This window comes from Panthera pardus, unplaced genomic scaffold (assembly GCF_024362965.1).
Source record: "Panthera pardus isolate Hobbes unplaced genomic scaffold, ASM2436296v1 HiC_scaffold_12, whole genome shotgun sequence".
In the NCBI taxonomy this organism is placed as follows: Eukaryota; Metazoa; Chordata; class Mammalia; order Carnivora; family Felidae; genus Panthera; species Panthera pardus.
Genome location: NW_026526677.1, coordinates 53080865 through 53101230, shown reverse-complemented (window position 1 = coordinate 53101230; position 20366 = coordinate 53080865). Strand labels below are relative to the sequence as shown.

General features: G+C 35.0%; 2 protein-coding genes across 2 annotated transcripts; both read left to right on the top strand.

Moving 5' to 3' along the window:
- The first annotated feature begins 243 nt into the window (after positions 1-243).
- On the top strand, positions 244-1227 carry LOC109259975 (putative olfactory receptor 56B2). Its single transcript, XM_019437971.2, has one exon. The coding sequence runs from the start codon at positions 244-246 to the stop codon at positions 1225-1227; it is 984 nt and encodes a 327-aa protein (XP_019293516.2).
- A 7483-nt stretch (positions 1228-8710) lies between these two features.
- On the top strand, positions 8711-9670 carry LOC109259974 (putative olfactory receptor 56B2). Its single transcript, XM_019437970.2, has one exon. The coding sequence runs from the start codon at positions 8711-8713 to the stop codon at positions 9668-9670; it is 960 nt and encodes a 319-aa protein (XP_019293515.2).
- The last annotated feature ends 10696 nt before the right edge of the window (positions 9671-20366 follow it).

Sequence of the window (20366 nt, the reverse complement as noted above, 5' to 3'; positions counted from 1 at the left end):
AGATGTAAATAATGTGTCCTGCCTATGGAGCTTTTAGGATGATTGGCTGAGGCAACATGTAGAATGCACTACCATGTTTACTGTTTTGCTAGAAATTTCCAATAAATGATAGTGGCAGTATCAGAATAAGTAAGATGAAGACTTCTCCATTTCTAAAACTTAAACCTCGGTGCCTTCTTTTCAAAAATAATTAGAGAGGTTATTAAGAATAATGACCCTGAATACTTTCCTTCTTAGGGAAGGATGTTCCAGCATCCTGGAGATTCCAACATCTCTAAGTTCCAGGTCTCTGAGTTCATTCTGATGGGATTCCCAGGCATTCACACCTGGCAGCACTGGCTCTCCCTGCCCCTGGCTCTGCTCTACCTCTTAGCTCTCACTGCCAACATCCTTATCCTGATCATCATCAATCAGGAGGCCACACTGCACCAACCTATGTACCATTTCCTGGGGATCCTGGCTGTGGTAGACATGGGACTGGCTACTACCATCATGCCCAAGATTTTGGCCATCTTATGGTTCAGTGCCAAGGCCATCAGTCTCCCTGAGTGTTTTGCTCAGATGTATGTCATACATTGTTTTGTGGGCATGGAATCAGGTATCTTTGTCTGCATGGCTATAGATAGATATGTAGCCATTTGTAAACCACTACACTATCCAGCAATAATCACTGAATATTTTGTGGTCAAAGCAACTGTGCTCATGGCCCTCCGAAATACCTTAACTACCATCCCAGTGCCTGTGTTGGCTGCTCAGAGACACTACTGCTCACAGAACCAAATTGAGCACTGCCTGTGCTCTAATCTTGGAGTCACTAGCTTATCCTGTGATGACAGGACAATCAACAGCATCTACCAGCTACTTCTGGCATGGACACTGATGGGGAGTGATGTGGCTTTGATTTTTTTATCATATGTTTTGATACTTCACTCAGTGCTGAAGCTGAACTCAGCAGAAGCTGCTTCCAAAGCCCTAAGTACCTGCACTTCCCACCTCATCCTAATCCTATTCTTCTACACAGTTGTCATTGTCATTTCTATCACCCATAATGCAACAATGACGTTTCCCCTTGTCCCAGTTCTACTCAATGTACTACACAATGTCATTCCTCCTGCCCTCAACCCCATGGTATATGCACTCAAGAACAAGGAGCTCAGGGAGGGCTTGTATAAGCTTCTGAAGCTGAACATCAAAGGCAACGAACGTGGAAGAGGCTCACTTAGGTAATTTTCCCACATATTTATCCATTATATTTTCCAATCATTATACGTGGTTGAAGAAGTAGGGTACATGGGCATTGTGGCTACTTCAGTTAGTGTAAGGAATCTCTTTTGTAAATGAAGCTTCCAAAAAGTGGGTGAAACTAATATTTCAAATCTTGTAAGTCAGGAAGGATCTTCATCATAACACAATGATGCCACTTGTCTCAAGGAATCCAAGGAAGGGACAAGTAGAATATTCATCTCATTTTCCATGCTAGTTGCTTGGCTACAATTTCTAGACAGTGTTGAGTGGAAGTGGTTAGAGCAGATACTGCCACTCTCTTCTTTTTAATTGGAGAGTTTAATCCATGCACATTTATTTGCTTACTGAAACATAGGACTTACTCCTGCCATTTGTCTATTTGCTTTTAAATGTGCCTTATACATTTTTAAATGAACAAAATACTTGAGTAGACATTTTTTTAAAGATGTGTAAGTGCCATCAAGCACATAAAGAAATGTTCAATATCATTAGTCATTGGACAAATTCAATTCAAAACCATGATTTGTATTTCCCTGATGATGAGTGATATTATACGACATCCTACATCCTTTCAAATGGCTGTAATTTCTTTTTCTTAATCAAGTAAGCAAGTGTTGGATTTTGTGGCTACAGTGGAATCATTGTGTATTGCTGGTGGGAATGTAAAATCATGCAAGAGATGTGGCAAACAGCTCAGGAAAATAGACAAAAAGTTGAGTACACTTACTATATAATTCAACAATGCAACTCCTAAGTATATACCCAGACTACTTAAAAATAGGTATTACTATAAAAGTTTGTACATGAATGTTCCTAGTAGCATTATTTGCCAAAAAAATGGGAATAACCCAAATGTCAATCAGCTTTTAAATGGAAAAAGATAATTAGATGTAGTCACACAAGAAAATTAATCATCTATTAGTATAAAGTACTGATACATGGTGTTATAGATATTAACTTTGAAAACATTCTAAGTGAAAAAGCCAGACACAAAAGACTACATCTTGTATGATTCCATTTATATGAAGTGTTCAGAACAGGTAAGTCTACTGAATTAGAAAGCAAATTGGTTATTTCCCAGGGTAGGAGAGACAGGACAATTAACGTTTATTGAGTTTTCTTCTGAGGTAATGAAATGTTCTGGAATTATACAGTGCTGATGGTTTCAGAGCCATTTAATTTACATTTCAAATGGTAAAATGGTTAATTTTATGGTATGTGGATTTTACCCAATAAAAAATAAAATAAAATAAAATAAAACTGTCAAAAGTGTTCTCTACACATGTGCTTATTGTTTCAATCCTGCAATATAAAGAACATATATGTCTAAGAATAGAAAAATGGATAAACAAAGCATGTAATTATGTATGATAATACTTTTATTTAATTATAATATTACTGAATAATCTTGAGTTGCTTATTATATAATGTCAATTGAAAATTACAAGATTTATATTTTAAAATGATAGTGTCTAATTTTTTTCAAAAATGTATATAGCAAATGTTTATTAAGAAATGCATAAGAAGTTACCTGTAGTCTTTTTAATTTGAGTTCAAGTTATCTCCTTCATCATTATTATCTCAAAATTTGGGCATCTAAATATTTCTAACTTAATATATCAGCTAGTTAACTGACACTTTTGATGAATTTCTACAATGCCAAAATATCCATCATCAACCTTATTTTTTTTTTAAATCAAATAAACATATGAATGAACGTGTATGAGAGTGATTACAACATTCTGACACATTGTAAATACTGTCAAATGCATCCTACTGGTCCAACAGAGAAAGAAACACAACTCTTCAATCAATATTAAAATTGGTAGCATTCAGTAGATGCTGCTGTGTTTATTCCAATCTTCCCCATATATAATTCTCTTACACAAGCAGATATAAATACATGCACATAAAATTACTCTCTTATTTATATATCATCTTATAGGTGACAAGAAGGTAAAGTTTCCATTCATTTTCCTCCTCAGATAAGGTTTGACTAGAGTCTCATATCAGCACCTATGCTCTAATATGGCAAAATAGCCCCTTGGGATATATAACACACCTTTTTTTTTTCTTTAAGGATTCAGTTCAACAGCATAGATATCAAGGGATTTAGAGGTTTAGAGCTGTACATATACATATATTGTAGAATTGTAATTTTTTTACCAATACCCTCAACATCTAGACCAGATTGCATTCAGCTCATTGTTTTTGCTGTCCAGAAAGTAAGGTATTAAAAGAATATAAAAAGTGGGACTAGTAATAGGATTTTTGCTGTTCTTCTTAGTTCTAAGTTGAACTGGAGGGAAGCTCTCATAAAGAAGAGACAGGCTTTGAGTGCCTATGAATTGATTATTATATTCTCAGAAACACAGGTTTGATTGCATCCACCCATGTGAAGGCAGAGGTGTTGTAAAATATTGGGTTTTCTTGACAATTTTTATTTCCTCAATTCTCACATTGCAATTTAGTGTAAATTTGCAACATGATTATGAATATCTATGCTATTTTCCTAAATAAATAGGAATTATTGGTTCTAGAAGTCCCATATGAATTACCTTCATGACAAGAAGAAATAGAATAACTAGAGAATAGTTTTCAGTCCTGGTCAAAATACTCTTGCTTTTTACCTGCCCTCCTATTGTCTCAGAATGAGATTCTAATTTACTTGCTTCATTTCTAGAGAGATTTATTTGTGACTGTGTTTCTTCCATTCTAGATAGCAAAACCTACTTGAAGGAACTCACTGTCATATTGACACAGTGACATGAGATTACACAGAGTGAGAAAACAACCTTACTCTTTATAGGGTTTGGAAAAGAGAACAGACAAGAGACCATATAAAATTGTGCTTTACTAGTGGTAATACTCCTTTGTTAATGTTACTACTTGAATACCCCTGCCCACCCACCCTTAGCATGATATCAGTCCGTTTCTCTTGCAGAAAAATTAAAGTACAATATATTTAAATCATTTAATCTTGTTTTGGAAAAAGTCTGGTATAATTTGTCATTAATACCATATTACATGGTGTTAACTGGTATCTTTAACCAAAAGGTTTGCAAATGTATCGAAGATGGACCTAAATGTCTCATAAAAATAAAACCAGTTTTAGTAACCAACACTAGAACTACCAAAGAGAAACACAAGGAACATAACTAGGATATTTATATCACATATAGGAAACATATTCTTTAGAAAGGAGCAAAATTGATCTCAGACATACTTCCTATTCTTAATTTATGGGTATCTAGCTTTCCCCAATTTTTCTACTTTCTTCAGCTGCAGGAAAACATAATGTCAACAACTGACTGGTTAAAAATACTGAGAGGGAGAAATGAGGAATGATCCAATTTTTTCAACAGTTTTAACAATTTGTACACCCTATTGAAATATTTATCAATAATATATTTCTAAGTCTATCTTATTTTCATAGTAATCACTTATTTTTATGGGTAGGTAATTAGGTAATTATGTATCTGTACCCATATATGAATTGTAATACTTCTATTCCTTAATGATAATTTCAAAAAAAAAGTGAAAGACATAATGTGTTATACAAACATTAAGTAGAAATGTATAAGCTGGACAGAAACTTGATGACAATATTGGTATGAAAAAAATCCAGATTCTTACACTGCAAACTCATATTATTATTTTGTCATTAACACAAATTACAAGGCTTTTGTTAGTCTTTCAGTGATTAGCTTCTAGTGTACACCAATGTTGCCAAACAGGAAATTGAAAAACAACCAAAAAGTTGTTAAATATTTAAGCGAATTCCTCTTTTAAAAAATTTTTACCCCAGAGCACCTGGATGGCTCAGTCGGTTAAGTGTCTGACTTTGGCTCAGGTCATGATCTCACAGTTCATGAGGTCAAGCCCAGCCGGGCTCTGCACTAGTGGTCTGAAGCCTGCTTGGGATTCTCCCTCTCTCTGTCTTTGTCTGCCCGTTTGCCACTTGCATTCTCTCAATCTCTCTCTCTCTCTCTCAAAATACATAAATAAACTTAAAAAAATAAAAACAAAAATTTTCTACCATGTACTAATAAAGTGAAAACGATATTGTCAGTATTTTCTGTGTGGAAAAATGTATTAAACCTTTGGTGATTAAATAATTTGGTACAGTCAACTTTAATTGTATGCCATCTATTATTTCTCAAAGATGACTTTTATCCCACTTATGCTTTTGTTTTCTATTTTGTGTGACATTAATATTTCCAGCCAAATTTTGTTTTATGTGTTTGATGTGTTAGTATGTACTTTGTTTCCCCAAAACATCTGTGCATAATTTGTGTATTGCTTTATATATATATATATATATATATATATGCATATGTAAATTATATATGTATATTTTTATTGCATATGTGTATATAAAATCACTAGGTAATATGACCAATTAATAGTGTAGTTTAATTGACCTTTACTGCCCAATCCTAAATGCATGTTTTTTTCTCTGCTTTATTTTTTTCTATGCTTTTTTTGGGGATTTCCTTTGTTTAATCTATTTTATGAAAAAGGATTTTTATTTTTTTACAATTTTAAGTTTCTTTCGTATGAAGTAGTTCTGTTTCTTCTGGTGGCTCCTTTTGTGCTTTTCAAAGAATAATATTTGGACAACAGCATACTAATTCTTAAAGTCTATTAGGAAATTTAAATCATTTTCATTCATCTGTTTATTTACTCAAAAACATCTGTAATATCTAATATGTGCATGGTGCCTTGCTAGACACTGCAAATACAAATGTAAATACAGTATGTACAAATATTAAGGGTTTGGTTAAATTGTGGCTGGGCTGATTCAAGAACGCAGTAGGCTTTTACAATACCATGATGTTAGAATAGAAAAAAGAGATCAGGAGATATACTCCTTACCTACAAAGCCTGCCACTTTTCCAATTATTTGATATTAAGAACATTTAAGGGGTGGGTCTCTCTCCTTTCCGAGAAATAGTTGTTCTTCTGAAGAAGGTGATGATTGCAGCTGGATTCGGTGGCGGGAGGACACAAAATAGATTGGAGGGGTGCCAAATCAAACGCCAAATTACCAGTGTGAGCTGAGTAGGAAAGAGCAAACAGCATTATAACAGATAGCTGACCTGGCAGAATCCTAATCATGTTTCAGGTCTAAGAGCATTTGTCTTTTCCTCTTTGAAAACTTTCCTGATCTCCACGAGAAGTTGGCTTAGTTGCCCTTTCCCTCTAGTTTTGCCTGATCTGTGATGACACCAGAACCATCTTCAAGGAGCATTCTTATTAATTAGTTTGCTTTGTGCTGCTTTGCTACTTCCAAAAAATGTTGCTTTTTGAAGCATCTAATCTTTCATTCTTCCATGAGAATAAAGATAAAAGAGAAATGTAGGTGTAAAAACTAATCTCCAAGGCACAGATGCAAATCTTGTTGGGGAATATGATTGCATAAAACTAAGTTAATGGAGTGGGGTTTGGCAAGGGGTCAGGGGACAGCACCTCCAAATTCTGGTTCTAGTTTCCCTGGAAAGATTTTGTTTTGTTTTGTTTTTTTAACTTGAACTTTAAACATGTAATAACATGATTTTTTGGCAAACCAAAAAAAAATTGATATTTTTAATCTATCCACTCTCCTTAATATTAACTATTCCCTTATGATGACTGAAAGTTTATTTTAGAAGAAATTTTAACAAACACTATATATATATATATATATATATATATATATATATATATATAATGAAAGCCAAGGATGAAGCATCATAAAAAATGAGAGGGTAGAATTCAATATTCACACTAAATGTGAGAAACCCAGTGTTCATCTACTACTCAACTCCAAACTAGCAACCAGTCATATATTCCTGCAGGAAGTAAGTTGGTGGGTTATTTTCTGAACAAATTCAGAGTCCCTGAGAAAAGACATATAACACTGATCACTAAGAATGTCTACAAAGAAGCAGTAGTCCCTATAAGAGCTCTCAAAGGAAAAGATACCAACTGATGATATGTACTCATCACCTGGAATCTCAAGTAAGCCTTCAAAGGCTCTTCTGTATTAAGTGTAACTTAATAGTCAAATGTTGCATAACATTTGAGGAATAGTTCCCAAACTAAAGTTAAAAGATAAAGCAAGCTAGCAAAAATATGATTCAACCTTAGAAGTTATAAAAACAATAGATATGAAGCAGAATAGGTATATTAATACAAATACATAGGTTATTTTTCTTCACTATGTTATAAGCACACGGCATGTCATTACATGGTTTAAGATTAGTATATCCACCAGTCTACATTAACATTAATTATTGTGTTTTATTATGCCCTTCATATTTGAAACACTGAAAACAATAATAAATAGAACATCTTTGGTAAAAACAGATAATGAAAATCTGCTTTCAGTTTTTAATTAAAATATTATAAATGGTTAAAATAAGAATGTTACAGTATAATTTGATTATAGCAACACTTCTGTCAAATCATTTATCTTAAACTCTATTTTTTCCTATCTGCTTTATTCATTATAGTGTGACTGGCTGGACAGCTTTAAGATGCAAAAGTATGTCCCACTAGGGGAAAGTCACTCAAAGTCAGAATCAAGTGGACACAAACTACTGAGTTTCCAGGTATATTTCTTTTACAGTAACTTGGCTTTAGACAGCTTGTTTGCATTTTTAGATATCATTTTTCCTGTTTAAAAATGGATATACTAAATTACCTCATATATTATAATGACATTATAATATTCATGATTATTTCACAAATTTTTGAGTACTTGAACTTTTAAAAACGGATAATTCTTATATTCTTTCACCTAATCTGTTACCAAAAGGTTTCTCTGCATAAAAACCTCTACTCTGAATCTATACCTTTGGTTCCTAAAATAACCAACTCTGTCAAAATAAAGCTTAAGAGGCCAGGCTGTGTTACAAGATTGCTTTCATCTTGTCAGTCTCCATAACTTATAAGATGGAAGGTAATGACCAAGGTTCTGGTAACTCCAATGTCCTTATTCTTCAATTGTAAAAAGGTGGAAATAATGTGACCTGCCTTATGGAGATTTTGTGATGATTAAGAGAGTTAAACATGGAATGTGCTATCATGGTTCGTGTCATTAGAAATGTCCGATCGGGGCGCCTGGGTGGCTCAGTGGGTTAAGCATCCGACTTCAGCTCAGGTCATGATCTCGCGGTCCGTGAGTCCGAGCCCCACGTTGGGCTCTGGGCTGACTGCTCAGAGCCTGGAGCCTGCTTCGGATTCTGTGTCTCCCTCTCTCTCTGCCCCTCCCCTGTTCATGCTCTGTCTCTCTCTGTCTCAAAAATAAATAAACGTTAAAAAAAAATAAATGTCCGATAAATGTTAGTGGCAGGATCAGAATAATGAAGATGAAGACTCCTGCATTTCATAAACATGAAGGTGGGTAACATCTTTTAAAATACTGTCAGAGAGAATATTAAAAATTGTAACTTTGTATATGCTTTTCCCTTAGTGAAGGATGTTCCAGGATCTCACACATTCCAACATCTCTAAGTTCCAGGTCTCTGAGTTCATTCTGATGGGATTCCCAGGCATTCACACCTGGCAGCACTGGCTCTCCCTGCCCCTGGCTCTGCTCTACCTCTTAGCTCTCACTGCCAACATCCTTATCCTGATCATCATCAATCAGGAGGCCACACTGCATCAGCCTATGTACTTTTTCCTAGGTGTCCTGGCTGTTGTAGACATGGGACTGGCTACCACCATCATGCCTAAGATTTTGGCCATCTTATGGTTCAGTGCCAAGGCCATCAGTCTCCCTGAGTGTTTTGCTCAGATGTATGTCATACATTGTTTTGTGGTTATGGAGTCAGGTATCTTTGTCTGCATGGCTATAGATAGATATATAGCCATTTGCAAACCACTACGCTATCCAGCAATAGTTACTGATTCTTTTGTGGTCAAGGCAACTGTGTTCATGGCACTTAGAAACAGCCTGGCTACCATCCCAGTGCCTGTGTTGGCTGCTCAGAGACACTACTGCTCACAGAACCAAATTGAGCACTGCCTGTGCTCTAATCTTGGAGTCACTAGCTTATCCTGTGATGACAGGACAATCAACAGCATCTACCAGCTACTTCTGGCATGGACACTGATGGGGAGTGACCTGGCTTTGATTTTTTTATCGTATGTTTTGATACTTCACTCAGTGCTGAAACTGAACTCAGCAGAAGCTGCTTCCAAAGCCCTAAGTACCTGTACTTCCCACCTCATCCTCATTTTGTTCTTTTACACAGTCATTGTTGTCATTTCTATCACCCATAGTGCAGCAATCACGCTTCCCCTTGTCCCAGTTCTCCTCAATGTACTACACAATGTCATTCCTCCCGCCCTCAACCCCATAGTGTATGCACTCAAGAATAAGGAACTCAGGCATGGCTTATATAAAGCTCTTAAGTTGAACATCAAAAGCAACTAACATGGAGAAGGGGCTCACTTAGGTAAAATCCCAAATATTTATCCTTATGTTTTTCCTATCATTATGCATGACAGAAGTACTATGGAAAAAGGGCACTGTGGCAGTTTTTCAGTTAATGTAACAAATTAGTGGTAACAAATGAACTTAAAAAACAACCAGGTGACAATTAGTTTTGAAATGTTTGGGTTTCAAGCAAACATCTTACTGGAAAAGGGGACCATTCTGATTCTTACATTCCCAGGGATTCTAGGGAAAGACAAGTGAAATATACTACTTGACCTTCCTCAGACCTCTCTGAGGAGGTTTATCTTTTCTTTGCATATTTCACACTCTTTTTTTCTTGTTTAAGAATGTCTTTCTCCAGCGGTGTGCCTGGGTGGCTTAGTCAGTTAAATATCCCTTGATTTTTGTTGGGGTCATGATCTCAGGGTTCATTTAATGGTTCGTCTCATAGTTCAGGAGTTCAAGCCCCAAGTTGGAATCCCAGCTTGTGATTCTCTCTCTCTCTGTCTCTCTCTGCTCCTCCCTGTTCTTTCTGTATAAAAATAAATAAATAAACTTAAAAAACTGTCTTTCTCCATTTCTCAATTCACAAGGAAGAAAATACTGATTGTCCAAATTAATCATATTTATTCGTTCAATACATTTCAGTATCAATTGGAATATTTTTTCCCATTGCAAATGTCCAGGGAAGCATTCTGTCCATATTTATTTTGGGAAATCCTTTCTGAAATAATTAACCATTATCCAAGATCCATACCCTTCATGCATCACTCAGTTAGAAACTAAATAATGTCCTTGGATACCAAAGTAACAAGAAATAAAAATCATGAGGGGCGCCTGGGTGCCTCAGTCAGTTGAGAGCCCAACTTCGCTCAGGTCATGATCTCACAGTTTGTGGGTTCGAGCCCCACATCGAGCTCTGTGCTGACAGCTCAGAGCCTGGAGCCTGCTTTGGGTTCTGTGTCTCCCTCTCTCTGCCCCTCACTTGCTCACGTTCTGTCTTTCAAAAATAAATAAACATTAAGAAACAATTTTAAAAAAGAAATAAAAATCATGAGAATAATACACTGTTAATGGATTATTAAAATACTGCAATCTAAGTGTCTAGAAAATAACTTTATATGAGTATCAACACTAATACAGGTCTTTGTAACTTGGCAAGACTTTAACACTGTATATAATTAAAGCATCTTCATATTTTCCTATTTTGAATTCAGGGCATCTAGAATTGCTACACTACTTTGGGGTTTGTGGATTTGTAACATGATTTTCATGGGTTCCATGTTGATAAATTGTTGAAAGAGCAGTTTCCAGAATGAGGAGGAATGTTACAGGGGACAGTAGGCACTGAAGAAGCAAAATGAAAAAAACATTTAATGTAATTTACATTGAGGTGTAGATACACTCTCATAATTTCACTGCTTATAAAATGTATAACAAACATTATGAATGAAAAAGTATCAGGACTGTTTCTAATATTGCCGATGCCATGGTTACACTACCCTTAAAAATTTTTCTCAATGATCATAACCAAAAGACCATGGTCATGTTTGAGATAATTTTTTTTTTGTTTTTAAGCCTTTTATTCTTCTATACCAGGCTACTCACTTTTTTTTTTCAGGGGGGCTTCATCCACTTAAAGCCATCCTGTTATTCAGTCCAATCTTATTTGGGGATCTCTCTAAGTCATCTTAGAGGCAACTGAAATCTGTTTTTTCACTTGCTGTTTATTGTTTATATATTTACCTCACCACCCATTTAACTGTTGAACTGACATAGATTGCAAAAATGCTGGTGATAAAATAGGAAAAAGATAAGAATTGGTGGAAATATGGCATAAGCAAAATATGAATAAGAAAATATAATCTAATTACAAAATTCACAAACAGAAATTTATAGTTATGCTTTCACCCAAATGTGAAATTTAAGAAATTTAAGAAATGAGACAGATGAACAATGGGGGAAAAAAGAGAGAAGCAAACCATAAAACAGACTCTTAGCTGTGGAGAACAAACTGAGGGTTGCCGGAGGGGAAAAGGGTGGTGGGTTTAATGGGTGAAAGGTATTAAGGAGGGCACTTGTAAGGAGCACTTTGTGTTATATGTAAGTGATGAGTCACTAAATTCTACTTCTGAAACTCATACTACACTATATGTTAGATAACTGGAATTTAAATAAAAACTTAAAACTATAAAATCAAAAGAAAAAGAAAGAAATTTATATCATGTTGCTTAAAAATTGCTACAATTGGGATTTAAATTTTCCTTCAATCATTTTGGCTACAAAAAGAAAGTTCTAAATTATAAGTTTCACAAAAGCTTAATCAAAACAAGTTGTTCTGGATGGGCTCAACATTCCTGACATTGAGATGGGAGAGGTGATATTTTGCATGAGTTCTAATCAATATAAGCACTTTTATAACTTATGGAACTCCCAATAGCATCTCTATAACAAAAATAATGGATTTTTCCTGTTTGTTGTTTCATATAGTGTACCTCATAGGACTAAGGAAATAACAAGAAAAGAAGTTTCAGTAAATGCAATTTCATAAGGGCACAATGTTGACCTCACTGCAATCCTGGTATAAAGTTCTCTCGTATTCTTTTTCATTTAAGTGTTAAATTGTGGATATATAAATGAATATAAGAAATCAGATGTCCTTCAGTCAATCCTTTGTTAATATCACAAATCTTGACTTTAAAATGTATTGAAAGTCACTAATACTAGCAGGAATTAGGGGTAATCTGTTAGTGTAATCTGTTAATTAAGGGATATTTAATTATTTTTGTTAATCAACTAGTTAAATGATATGCACAGTCTTGCCCTAGATCAAGTCAAAAGATCTTTCATTTGATTATCTAAGAAACTTCTTAATTTTCACAACACAGCAGTTCATATTACAGCATATGTGCCAGTTGTACAACTGTCTGGACCTCTGGACCAAACATTCCGTGAAAAGATTAATGACTTATTCATCTCTGTATCAATAACATTTAATATAATGTAAGATGTACACTGTAAATTATAAATGAATACTTTTGACTGAGCAAGTACATTTTCTTCACTTTAAATTTAACAGCCATTGACTTATAATTTATATCACAATTAGCATAATACCCAGCTCATCATGATGTGTTAGATTTGCAGCTGCTCCAGAAGATATTAGTAGTATGGAAGAACTTTGAGAGTTGTAGGACTATACCTACAAGATTCACTGAACCTCATGGAGCCACCTGGAGAAGTTTCAGGTCTGTCTACCTCTATATCTTGTCTAACACACATGGAGCTGTAGAATTGTGTCTAACTTCAGCAAGAGAGATAGACTGCAAATGTAAAGTTCAGCATGATGTACATCCAAATGATAAGTTACTATTAGCAATGTAGTATGTTTTAGCTTGCTAGGAACCTTAGGGTAGTGAATACCAAAAAAAAATGTCTGTTTGTACACTGGAACCCTTGATACAGGATAAGGAAATAATGTAAATGTTGCTCAGTAAGGAGTGCCTGTGTGGCTCAGGCAGTTAAGCCTTGGATTCTTGATTTCAAAATAAATAAATAAAGTTTTTAAAAAATGTCACTCAGTAAAATAAATTTCTGAAGCTTGAAAATAATGTATATCTGATATGATATAGCTATTTTCTATCGAAGTGTAAAATAAAACATATCTTCTTCTCTTCAGGCAAGTTTTTTTTTCATTAATATTTATTTGGTTTGTGTTCCTGTTAAAGGTTTGGGTTCATTAATTAGAAAAAATCTGGGGGTAAGCAGGTCTCCTTCTTTTAAATTTATTTATTTACTTTGAAATAAAGAGAGAGAGAGAGAGAACACGAGCAGGAGAGAAAGAGGGAGAGAGAGAGAATCCCACACAGGCTCAATGCTGCCAGTGCGAGCCTGACATGGGGCTCAATCTCACTAGCATGAGATCAGAACCTGAGCCACCATTAAGAGTTGGTTGCTTAACCGACTGAGCCACCCAGGCACCCCAAGCAGGTCTCTTACTTTCACAAGATAGAGATAAAAACTCATCTGCACTGACTAGAAACTGAGACATGTCTTTAAAATGACCTTCAAAACCTGTGTAAATATCTTTACATGACTCTCTCCACATCTAGATTTGAACTTTGCCTTGAAAAAGACTGTAAAATTTTTATAGTTGCAAAGTTAGCACATGGTACAATGTCAAGCACCTTCTCAATATATGTTTTTGATTAATATAATAAGCTTTCACTATAAATGTATGTCAACATTACTGTATTACCTAGCCCATTGTTGCTGTCAGCTAAAAATTTGAGACGCAAATATTAAATTAACTAAAAAACCCCAAATGTTGCTACCTTATTTTTAAAGTAATATTTAATTGAGGTATAACAAAGACACAGATAAGAATAATTCATGACTACAAAGCTTGGTGAATTAGCATGAAGAGAACACAAGCCAGGTCAAGAAATGTATTTTCTCAGCATCTGAATTGCTCCACTCATGCCCCTTCCAAGTCAATAACCTGAAAATAACCACTCTTTTGACTTTTATCCACATTGATTAGTTTGGGCCTGTTCTTGTGCTTTATGCAAATGCCACCTCATTATTAACTAAGCAATTTATATATAAATACTTGTTAGTTCTTATACTGCAATGAGAGCTGTTATCCATAATTCCTAAAATTACCATATGACTCATATACTTCGTGGTTCAACCTTTTCTATAATTTCCTTAGCAGCAACTTAGAGAAAATTAAATGACTGAATCAATATTTCCTTTTTCTCCTTCAGAGCCAGTAGTAGTTTAAGATGAAGATGTATAGTACACCAGTTAAACACTTTGTCTCTGTTATCAGAACAGATCATCTTCCAAACACTAACTCGGCCCCCTGTTATTTGTATGAAATCTGAATTTCATTCCTAAAGTGTGGATGATAATATGCCCTTTTATTAAACCTGTTAGTATTAGTTCATATTATAAATAAATAAAATAAATGCTGAGTATCTCTCTTTAGGGAAGTGGCTTCTCACATTTATAGTCTGTTTTAGAAGAGACACTATCCCATGGTGAGCTCTCCCAGAAGCAGATGTAAGGTAAAAATTTGACTTAAAGGTTTTATTTGGTAGACGATACTGGGAAACATTGATGACAGGGAACATAAGACAAGAAAGACAACGAAATCTGTACAAGGTGTGTAAATAAGCAGGTTACTGACTATAAGTACATGGGCTCAGAAAATCTGTGTTTTTTTTTTTAAGATAATGTTATGGGACATGTATCAGCATTCTCCCACCATGAGATGAGAACACCTGAGGACTTGTCCTCCAAATTCAACTCCAACTCATGGGTCTTAGGTAACTTAATCCCTGGTCACTTCTGGATTTGACTACTTGCTAGCTAGTGGTAGTTTTCAAGCAGAGTCATCACTTTCAATAAGACACTATAGGTAACTGAGGGCCAGAGGATATGGGAGGGGTGCCGAAGCATCTAGTATATTCTACCACCCACAAGATCCAGACCCAGTGGTGTCTGACATTAACTCTAGCTTTTCATGGTCTTTCAAGTTATCAGCCAGTCACAATTTCTATAATAATAAAAAAAGACAACTTGCAACAGGAAGGTTAATGAGACAATATACAAACCCACTGCTGTAGGTGATACTGAAGAAATGATAACCATCATCTCCTAGCTACTTCCTATTATAGATTCTCCTCTCCCATGGTTAGAACTTCTGCTAGCTTATGTTTTATGCCAAAGCAAATTTATACATTTTTATCCGTGAAGGGACTAAACCCTTAGGTTTCTATGCCCTTTCCAGTATTATTCTATGCCCTTTCCACTATATTTGCCTATTGATAATCACCAAACTTTGGAAGCACCTAGAGTCTGCACTGAACTCAAAACATGCCCATCTGGACCAAGTATTTCTGCCACTAGAGCTACTGCTTTCTCTACTTCCTGGTCGATAGACAGGGCCATCCACAAATATTCATGTAGCAGCCATAGTTTTAGGCACTGTGTGCCAGGTAGAAAAGATCCCCTATCCTTGGAAATTAGAACCTACTACCAATAGAGACTAAATTGAGAGGGGGAAAAAAAGACAGGAGTGATAACAATAACGACTTCTATTTCTACCCATTGGCTTCTGAATTTTGTGGTTTAATTACCAAAGACAGAAGACCATGTAATGTACTTCAGACATCTACCATATACGCCTCAACTCCATAGAATGTCATGCTTGAGTTAGTGTCTTAGCTGCATTTTCTAAGACATGTTAAAAGAAAAAAAGTCTATTTTTAAAACGATTCTAGTGAAATGTCTCACAATTTCAAATGGTTTGCAGACTGTTGCTGAAAGTATTAAATCCAACTTAGTTAGACCACATCAACCTTAACCAAATGTCAATGCTAACATCATCAAAGGGAATAAAATGACAACATATGCCCTTGGTGTTTTGATGCACTGACAAGGCCAAAATATGTAAATATATTCCAAGAATGCATAATCTGAATCTAATCATGAGGAATACTCTTATCTAGGATACAAGCTGTTCTATTAAAAAAAAATTTAATGTCAACTTTATAAAATTCAAAGAAATTCAGTAAAAGTATTTCAGTTTTAAAAAGACCAAAGATAATTGTTAAGTACAATTTATAACTTGGATTGGGGAACAAGAAGTTACTACATGGAACATTATAGGGAAAATTGAATTGCTTTATATATTAACTATACATCAGTTAAAAATGTTATCTCTAAATTTGCAACTGCACTAAACAGAGATATAGAGACAGGGAAAAAGAGAGAGAGAGAGAAAGAGAGAGAAACAGAGAGAAAGAATTTGCAATGACTACATTTAACAAATACAAACTTTAATAAATTAGAAAACTCAATAGGAAAATTGCAAACGATTTAGATACTTCAAAACGAGAACATCTAAATGGGAAATATTCAAATGAAATGTTTGGCAGCAGTCGTGAGTGAAACGCAAATTAAAAAACCACAGTGATTATACAACTCAAAACCAAAAAAAAAAAAATCCAACTTAAAAATGGGCAGAAGACATGAACAGACGTTTGTTCAAAGAAGACACAGATGGCCAAGAGGCACATGAAAAGATGATCAAAATCACTAATCATCAAGGAAATGCAAATCAAAACCACAATGAGATATCACCTTATAATGAGATATCAACCATTTAACAATGGCTAAAATAAAAAATACAAGAAACAACAAGTGTTGGCAAGGATGTGGAGAAAAAGGAACTTTCTTACACTGTTGGTGGGAATGCAAACTGGTACAGCCACTCTGGAAAACAGTATGGAGTTTCCTCAGAAAGTTAAAAATAAAACTACTCTACAATCCAGCAATTACAATACTGGGCATTTACCCAAAGGATAAAAAGTACTAATCCAAAGGGATACACTCACCCTGATGTTTATAGCAGCATTATCTACCATAGCCAAATTATGGAAAGAGCACAAATATCCACTGAATGATAAATGGATAAAGAAGATACGGTATGTATGTATGTGTATATATATATATATGTATATGTATATGTATGTATATATATATATATATATATATATATATATATATATATATATATAATGGAATATATTCCATAATATTACTAGAGAGTATTATGCTAAGTGAAATAAGTCAGTCAGAGAAAGGCAAATATATGATTTCATTCATATGTGGAATTTAAGAAACATACAAGTAAAATAAGGAGGAAGAAAGAGAGGCAAACTAAGAAACAAACTCTTAAGTATAGAGAACAAACATGATTACTGAAGGAGAGGTGAGCAGGGGAATGGATTAAATTGGTGATGGGTAGTAAGGAGGGTACCCATTATGAGCACTGAGTGTTGTATACAACGGATGAACCATGAAATTCTACACCTGAAAATAATATTGTAATGCATGTAAATAAATAGATAAATAAACAAATAAACAAATAATACAACATTCAATTGGTCAAAAAAAGAGAGTATATCTTATGTTATTAGTATTAAACAAATTTTTAAAAATACAAGGAAGTCTATGATGCTGAAGTCAAAATTGTAGTTATCTTTGGTGACCATATGGAAACCACTAAATACGGAAATGTCCTATAATTGGGTCTGCCAGTAAGATAAGTATACTTAATATTTGTGCACTGTACTCTACATAAGTTGTATTTCAATTTAAAGAAGAGGTATAATAACAATGACCTCATGAGAATGGTTGACAGAGCTGAATTTACTCATAGGTATTAGATCAGTGATTCTTAAAATCATTGGTCTTACTATCCAATTTACACTATTAAACTTTACTGAAACTCTAAAAAGCTTTTGTTTATGTGGTTCATATCTATAAATATATGTTGAAAATTAAAACAAAAATTTTGAAACTTTATGTATTAATTTTAAAATAGCAAATAATAAATCTATGTACCATAAGATGTTTTTATGAAAAATAAGTATATTTTGGACTACACAAATAGTAAGAAGAGTCATATTATTTTATATTTTTGCAAGTATTTTAATCCCTGGCTTAATAGACAACAACTAGATTCTCATATCTGTTTCTGCATGAAACCTGTTGAAATATGTTGTTTTGTTTCATATTTATGAATATGACATCACATAGATATACCGTTGTAAGAGGAAGAAGTTGAGATTTTAATACCTCTTTTAGTTAATTGTGAATATTCTTTGATACTACACACCAAATCAACAACAGATAGTTTTCTAAAGATTAGTGCAATGTAGGGGTGCCTGGGTGGCTCAATAGGTTAAGTGTCCAACTTCAGCTCAGGTCATGATCTCGTGGTTCATGAGTTCAAGCCCCACATCGGGCTCTGTGCTGACAGCTCAGAGCCTGGAGCCTGCTTCATATTCTGTGTCTCCCTCTTTCTCTGGCCCTTCCCCTCTTGAGCTCTGTCTCTCTCTCTCTCTCTCTCTCTCAAAAATAAATAAACATTAAAAAATTTAAAAAAAAAGATTAGTGCAATGTATAATCTGAAAGTTTATCAATAAATTTTAGTACTCTGTTGCATTAAAACCCATTGGTCTATAAGAGGAAGCCATATTGGAAAAGAAATTAAACTGTCACTTTTTGAAGATGGCATGATATTATACATGGAAAGTCCTAAAGATGCCACCAAAATACTACTAGAAGTAATAAATTAATTCAGTAAAGTTATAGGGTACAAAGTTAATACCCAGAAATTGGTAGCATTTCTACATGTTAATAACAAATTAACAGAAAGAGAAATTTAAAAACAAAAACCCACAACACTATTTTCAATGACAGCAAAAAGAATGAAATACCTATAAATACACTTAAAGAAAGAGGTGAAAAATCTGTACTCTGAAAACTATGGAGCACTGGTGGAATAAATTGAAGATGACACACAAATACATGGAAAGACATTCATGTTCATGGATTGGAAGAATGAATATTGTTAAAATGTCCATACTATCCAAAGCAATCTACAAATTCATTGCAATTCCTATCAAAATACCAACAATATTTTCCACAAATTGAGAACAAATAATCCTAAAATTTGTATGAAGCCACAAAGACCCTGAAGAGCCAAAGCAATCTTGAGAAAGAAAAACAAAGCTGGAGTTATCATTATTCCAGATTTCCAGATATACTACAAAGCTGAATAATCAAAAAAGTATGGTATTTGCACAAAGAAACATAGAACTATGAAACAGAATAGAGAGCCCAGAAATAAACTCATGTTTCTATAGCCAATTAATATATGAGAAAGGAGGTGGTAATATACAATGGGGAAATTCAATCTCTTCAATAAATTGTCCCAGGAAAACTTGACACCTACATGCAAAAGAATGAACGTGGACCACTTTCTTACACAATACACAAAAATAAACTAAAAATGGGATTAAAGAGAGGAGGAGCCAAGATGGCGGATCATGATGGAAGCTTTTTGTGTGTCTCGAATCCATGAAATACAGCCAGACCAACACTGAACCATCCTACACATCTAGAAAACAGATTGGAAGATTAACACAACAATCGGCACAACCTGAACCACAGAATTCAGCAGTTACCCGGCGCAGAGAGGTGAACTTGGGGAGCAAGAAGGAGGATGAAGGGAGGTGCTTTTGCAAGCAGAAAGAAGACAGAGACTGGGGGGAGGGGGGGAGAATACGGGAAAAGCAGCCCTCCCCAAAAGCAGCTGGAGAGAAAGTGGAAAATTAGAAACAGCCGCAGGGACTAAACTAAAAAGGGAGAAAGGAGAAAGGAGAAAGGAGAGGGTTTAAATTCCATTAAGACTGTAAACAAAGGGAACGCAAAGGCTGCAACTCCTCAGCTCAATACCTGGCGGTGCACTGGTGGGAAGGGTGAATCCCCAGGAACAGAGTGGGGTCCAGGAATTTCTCGGGCCACACGGGGAAAAGCAGTTCCACTACTGGAAGGACATTTAGTAGAGACTGTTGAAGCCACCTGGTCCCAGCAGACTCCAGAAAATGGCCACAGTCGCTGGTGCTGGAATAAGGTTGTTAAGGGTTAAGCCTGGTGCCAGATGTGTGTTGCAATTTACCATAAACCCTGAAACGCTGCTACTACTCTGTCTCGCGAACTTTTTCTGGGGCAGGCTGGCACCTGGCCGTGGTCTCGGGGCACCAGCAACAACAGGGTCCAGTGGGCATTCCTGGGTGCAGCCAATATTTGGCCATTGACCATTCGGCCATTG

What these genes read in the sequence shown, in the direction of transcription:
- LOC109259975 (XM_019437971.2), top strand. Translation starts at nt 244, where the DNA reads ATGTTCCAGCATCCTGGAGATTCCAACATCTCTAAGTTCCAGGTCTCT.
- LOC109259974 (XM_019437970.2), top strand. Translation starts at nt 8,711, where the DNA reads ATGTTCCAGGATCTCACACATTCCAACATCTCTAAGTTCCAGGTCTCT.